General features: G+C 42.6%; 1 protein-coding gene across 1 annotated transcript in view; it reads right to left on the reverse strand.

Moving 5' to 3' along the window:
* Positions 1–5,984, reverse strand: part of LOC134672651 (ski oncogene) — a 73,578-nt gene extending 67,594 nt beyond the window's left edge. Inside the window, exon 1 of the mRNA XM_063530608.1 lies at positions 4,732–5,984. Within this exon, the coding sequence (XP_063386678.1) occupies positions 4,732–5,517 (786 nt within the window). The 5' untranslated portion in view covers positions 5,518–5,984. The remainder of the gene's footprint in view (positions 1–4,731) is intronic.
* Between the last annotated feature and the right edge of the window lie 1,031 nt (positions 5,985–7,015).

Here is a 7,015-nt window from a genome sequence, read left to right on the forward strand (position 1 = left end):
TTTTAAACGACTTAAAAAAAGGATCTCCTTTTTTAACTGATAACCTTATCAGTTAGTTTTTTTTCATTTTAGTATCCAAATCGAAGAATGCTGTTAGGTTTAAGATATCGGGTAGATGATATTTTCACGTCAGCCGGTTGCACCCAGCAACAGTCTTGTCAGTCGGAATATAGCTAAGTATATGATAAACGGCCATGTCTCATTTCTCGGCACCCTTTTCCCTCTAACTAAAATAACAGTATAATAAGTTAATATGGTGCATTTTCCATGCATACGTTTCTAGGCAGGAGAATACACTGGGAAGAGCCAAAATTCAAACGATTCGTACACACGACCTTCTCATTTAGAACACAGGCTTGTATCACCCCACATTTGATATTCAAATACGAGTAGTAAACACATTTCTTTTTATATGTATGCTTCCCAACATTATGACCATACCGTCCAAAGGGACATCTTTACGAATGTAAATTATACTAACAAATGAGAAGATGAGTTTATCCCAGTATTTACGATGTTTAAAGCATGTCAGTGCCTTTGTTTTGCTGGTGTTACTGTGTAATGCCATTTTAAAAGGCGATGTGAGTCAGCCGGTGCTTAATAGGCTGGATATAAGTATAATTATAAATACTGCTGAAGCGTTTACAACCTCCATAATTATCGTTGCTTACAGGGAGTAAAGTCCTCTTGCAAACCAGTGAGTATAAACTACAGGTATGCAAATTATACAAAATTTTTGGTCTTACGGTCGGTATGCAGTCAGTATTTATCCGGTTTTTTCATTGTTCTGAATAAAACTATCTACGAATGCTGAAGAACTTACTTCTAGCCTGAGGCATCGGATGCCTTGGTCAGTTTTTTTTTTCACTACTGAGCAAAGACTTCCCTTCGTTTCCTCCACTCCACCCTGTCGTTTGTAGTTTCCCGCCAATCCGGATAAAATGCGTCCAAGTCGTCTCGCCATCTCCTTTTAGGCCTGCCTGCACCCCGGCCAGCACCATCTATGGTGTTCTGTGGGTCCCACTTGGTAACCATTTTGGCCCACCTTTCAGGGTGCATGTGGCAGACATGTCCAGCCCAGTCTCACTTAAGCTGAGCGGTATTTTATTTTTACTCTACTGTTATTACAAAATAAAACGAACTTACCTGTAAGCGTAGTTCTACTTGCATTATTCGATCTTAAGCATGCCTAGATCGAGACATTCCTTATTTAATCTGAATCTATCTTTATTTCAGTTTATTGTAAGGATATTTTTCTCATGTGCTTGCTAAGCCATTGGAATATTATCGTTGGTGCTTTGCGTCCCTAATGGCCGAGATTCTTATGTTTTAACAATTATTACACGAGTTTATATGCTCTTTAACGGTTATGTGGCTTAGTGCAGCAGTTAACTGCATTAAGTACATTTGCAGTCCTCAGACCAGGCATATAGGATTGTATTAAAATAATTGTGATAAATTTATTTATTTATATCTTTTCTCGACTCACTTGATCTTTTCCGAAAAATGATTCGGTTATTTCCTCGAAGTCCCAGGGTTCAACATTCGATATTTAAGCCTACATAATCGACGCTTTTAATCTCCCAAACCTTTTTAGACGGACCAACAGGCGAATTATAGTCGGCTTTATCCACGTGAAAATAACCGTCACTTTTTGACACCGCGGGATAGAAAATCGCGGCCACCGTTATCACGCTGTCACGTAGACAAGGAACGACCATCATATCGGTACAAATCAATATTGGTGGCTGGCTCTTAACTTCAGCGAGTGGCAATTATACAAATTTATGCAGTGGTTAGCTCTTTTTCTTAAAATTTTACCAAGCCATAGACTCTGCTAATCAAAAGCGACTCTTCTAATCTCCCTATTTAGACGGATCGGATCAACATTGTTGGCTGGCTCTTAATTTCGGCGAGTGGCAATTATACTCATTTTTGCAGTGGTTAGCTCTTTTTCATAAAATTTTACCAAGCCCTATAGAGTCCAAACTAACTCTGCATTGCAATGGCAGAATAGCCATGTCATCAACTCATCATTAATGACAAATTTCTGTGAAAATTTGACGTATATAAAAAAAAGTTGTTTATTTCAGACCATCATACGATCTATATTTTGACACTCCCCAAAAATCCTCCTCCTTCTCCCCCTCATTCCTTAGTTTGTTCTTTTATAATGAGACACCCTCTTATTGGTCTACGTATTGAAGTCGGTGCAAAGCTACCACACGGACTCTAGCATCAATTACCTTATAAAACCTCCTTTAACGTTGCACCTTTTCCAACGCAGAGTGCAGTAACCGGCGATTTAGAAACAACAGTTAGACGTACAGGTTTAGCCATGAGCAATTTGCTACCGTGGCGTTTACGTATCTCGCTCGATCTAATAAATTACACGTTATGAGCCCTTTGAGAGATGCATTATACATTAGATGAGATTTAGCGATGTAATGTAAAGGGTTCCGGATAAAGCCTAGTTAGCTTGTGGGTTAAATACACCCTAGGGATCTCTAATGTCCTTAATACGTGCCAGAAATAGGGCTTTTGTTCACTTCATCCGCTTACTTGCTAATAATCAATATGAACTTCACCTCCTCAAGGGGTTTCTGGGATGAAAGGATCCTGTCCATCGGGACTGAAACCAAAATTCTAAATACGTTGGTACTTCTATCCCCATTGTTCTCGGCTCTTGTGATTAGTCACTAAAGATTATTGATTTTACCTTTTGTAAACTCTAATATTGGCTGATCATTATCAAGCCCAACCTACTGCGCGACTTCATTAATTCTTTTGTCTATTTGTCTCATCTCAAATGATGGCTGAATTTGAGACAAATGTCTCTGAAATTTCTTCTTCGATTGTCGCGTTTATAAATTCCTCAAGTGTAGATCAGTCTCAAATCCTACAAGAATTTAAAAGAATGTATTTTCTCATTTGTTTGAAATTTGTCTCAAGAGTTTGTCGAAGTCAAGTCAAAGAATTTAAAGGAATGTATTTTCTCATTTGTTTGAAATTTGTCTTGAGTTTGTCGAAGTAAAGTCAAAGGAAATCTGATAAAATTCCTCTTTCAAGATATTTTACAAAACGAAGGCAAAGCGATTGAAATAAGAATCTTATACCCTAAAAGAGATTCCTATAAGTTAGTATAAAACCAGATTTTCAACTCGCCATTCCACAGACTTGTTTTGAAACATTACTTATATCTACGGCGCGGAATCATACGCCATTTAACATTCCGCTGAAGGACGAAGCACACTGACTGAACAGCGATTTATACTCGCAATTTACTTTGTAACATTACACGAAGTTCGGCTTTACTGTATGGTGGTTTTGAAAACGGTCATTCCGGTTTTGGACCTGTTTTTCGGGCCAGGTTAGCAAGTTATGTTCAATTGTTTGGGAGTGACAGTGTGGACTGTGGAGTTGTGGATAGAATGTTTTAATGACGAGGGTCAACATTACGTAAATGGAGCTGGTATTTTGCTTGCGAAATTGCGAATAGTACACGATTCTTTATCAAAGACCTTAGAAAGTAACCTTTACAGAGATATTTTCCACAATTCTTTGTTCGGGGATTGAAATGCATCTCTATAACAGGTGATAAAAAGTCCTATAATGTATACCTATGTACTCCTTCGTAGATATAATAAAAGTTCCGTTCTAGATTGGGATTTCGGTAAAGGTAAGTACTTATTTATGTTTTTCCATTCATATCTTCTCCTCTTTAAGCCTGTTAATTTGGTTTTCTTCTTAGATAGTTTGATACTTTCCCTACCTTTCCAAATCAAATCTCTCATTTAATTAGTGGTTCAATTGTGCGTCTCGGGTGACTCTCGGTTGTTTTTCTAGAGCTCACTATACTCGTAAACGTGAATTTAGGCAATGTACCCATCAATTGTCTCAATAAAAAAATTGTTTAGGTATCCAGGCACATTCGAGATACCCAGTCGATTCTTCAACGCATGTAGTAGGTGACTGAACTTATTCGACCGACTCAAGTTATCACCACCAATTAACCCTAGATGGCTCGACTTTGACCTCAAGTCAAGTTATTAGTATTCAACCAATAACATCGTTCTTTTTGCAATAAACTTCATTATCTTCTGCTAAACACTCATGTGGTCTATCGCTACTGATAAGCTTGTTTTTCGCACGAAGATAATAAATTACGCAGACATAATAATCAGAGGCACCGCTAAAATTGTAGATTGTGGAAAACGTGACGGCTGGTGAGAGACGAATCAGACGAAACGTGACAAAGGGTCTAATATTGTCGATGGCTTTTCAAGCGCCTCTTCCCATAGACCCGGATGCTGCGAATACCGGGCTTTTGAGCCCCGTTATAAAAACAGCCCACTCCAAGCCCAAGTGCCAATTGGTGCGAATCTTTTGGGGGCGAGGTGATTTTTCTTAAGACTGCGAGTTTAGTTTGTGAGGTTCCGTAGTCAAACGTAGTTTTGTCATGTCTGTCTATCTGTCCATGTGTTCAACCCATTATTCCAATAAGCCCCGAAGTGATATGAGAATTATTCCAACCTTATTCAAATAAGATTCTTCTAAGATACGGCCGAATATCTTTGTTTCGCGTTGACGACCCGTTCGCTCGTTGCTCGCCCTTATTTATTCAGAATTCGTCGCAAGATGTCATAACAGGGAATGAGGAGATAAAAGGAAAAGGGTGACAAAGATTCGAGGGGGAATGATAAGACAGGCTTTGTTTCTCAAGATTCTTACCTGTTTTCGCTTCAAAGCGTGCTTAAGAGGAACGACGATCTGCGGCTCGTCGACATCCAAAGCGTCCAGCAACGCCGCACACTTCTCCTTATCCTGCTCCTCATCTGCCACTAGCAAGAAACGCCGCCACCGCGCAGAGTCAAAACCCCAGTGGCACGTTCGGTTCTCCGTGGCGTGCGAATGGCAGACGAACCGGCGCGGACTGTACATAGCACGGCACTCCAAACATTGCACTAGGTTTAACTCGGCCGAAAACACCCCGCGGCTGCCTCCGAAGCACTCATGGTAGACGCGATACCCAGATAGTTTATGCGGCCGGGAGCCTTGCGGGGTATGAAGCAAAGCCGCACAAAGCCGCTCCGCGTCAGTCTGCGTGATCAGACCGCAGGAAGGCGCCGAGCGAGGCAACACACTAGTAGATTTTAACTCGTGAAGCTGCTCCGGGGTGCAGCGCGAGCAGTAGATCTGCAGCTCATCACACACTCTATTAATCTGTTCCAAAGTGAAGTCCGTGAGCACGGAGGTGAGGATCTGCGGCAGGCAGAGGCGGCGCTCGCCGCCCACGCTGAAGCAGGAGATGGGCTCGCCCTCGAGGAGGGTCTCGCCGCGCTCGCCGCGCACCCGGTCGGGCGCCAGCAGGATGGGCGGCGCGGCGGGCTGCGGCGGCGGCGGCGGCGGGCTGCGCGCCGGCCGGCCCGCCTGCCCGCCCGGGCCCTGCAGGCTCCGCGGCGCGTGCGCCTGGTACGTCTTCAGCACTGACGTTATGTGAGGAGTCACCACATCCATGGTACGAGGGCTGTGCGCATGTTACACTACCGCGCGAGTCGCGCCGGCCGCGCCGCGCTCCGTCCGCGGCCGAGACATGTCTGCGAGTGAGCCGTCGCGACCGGGCGAGCGCGCCCCGCGCCGGCGTCTCCGCCCCGTCGCCGAACGCACACCCGTGCAAAAATACGCAAATAAACTCTTCACATTTCGTATTTATGAGCCGTTCGAACTCTATATTCGTGTGGCACACGTCGCTCGTCCGCTTCGCGATCTCGTATTCTCTAATCGCGTCGTTAATGCGCTCGAAAAGCTAAACGAAATGGTACGTAATAGATGCGGGCGGCTGAGACGGGGGCGTGGATTCCGGCGACCGGCCGCAGTCAAAGCAGCAGACGGATGGCTCGGCTACTGGAGAGTCTAGCCGGCCCGCGGCCCCCGCGCCGCTGCCCCCGCGCGGCGCGTCACGTGACCGACCTTCCCGTCAAAATATCCAGAATGGCGGCGCGAGCTGCGCCCGCTTACGACACAGATTACCGAACGTGCAGACAGTACAGCTCTACAAAACTCGCCAGTCGCACAGAGGTCTTCAATATGACTGTATTAAATTTGTTTGTGATTTTTTCCACCGTGCTGTCAGTGCTAGGCTGTTAAGTTAATAATAATATGAGCCTATATAAACTATCAATGACCTGATTTTCTTTCTGAAGAAAAAAATCGTCATTTGTCGAATCTTATTTGTTTTTCCATTTATTTTTATATACTCACGATAAAAGTACTGTTAACTTAGGTTAACCAACGTAACCTGAATTTTTTTAATGTAAAAGTACTGTTAAGTTAACCTAACTTAATGAAATTCCTACCGAAAAAAACTTCGAAAGGGAAAATAGGTCACGTCACGGTCACAAAACAAAAAAAGGGTAAGGGTTGAAAATTTAAAATTGTTAAGTGGCTACTAACCTACTAGTCCCGCTACATAGGGCCCTAAAGGGAACTCATTAGTTTGATAAGTTAATCCGTAGTACCGCTACCGCCGTCGTCTATCATTCAGAAAATTGTGCTCTACTCAACGTTTACTCTGTAATTTGGGCTCGTTACCGTTACTTTGACATCTTATATATTCCCAATTATGCCATCGGCGTTGTATTTCAAATATTTCACGTACTTTTTTTACATGTGCATTTTTTTAGTGTTCCGTACAAAACTTTGTTCACGGAACACTTATGGGATCACTTCGGTCTTGTTACTCTTTAATTTGTCTTTTGATCCGAGTTCTAATAGATATCTATTCTATGAAATAATGATAAGTAACACATTCTTCAACCCAGACCAAACTGAATCATCAAAAATGGAAATGAGCGTCGTAAGCTTTAGGTATAAAACATTGTTTGTGTGACTACATTATAATATTGTTATCAGTTTAAAATAGGTCGTTGTCATCGTGACCCGGCCTCTGCTAACGTCACTTCCTGATTTAAATGTAGGTATTAAAATAAAATTCATATATTTATATACGTTCGAT

The sequence above is a fragment of the Cydia fagiglandana genome, chromosome 17 (genome assembly GCF_963556715.1).
Source record: "Cydia fagiglandana chromosome 17, ilCydFagi1.1, whole genome shotgun sequence".
NCBI lineage: Eukaryota > Metazoa > Arthropoda > Insecta > Lepidoptera > Tortricidae > Cydia > Cydia fagiglandana.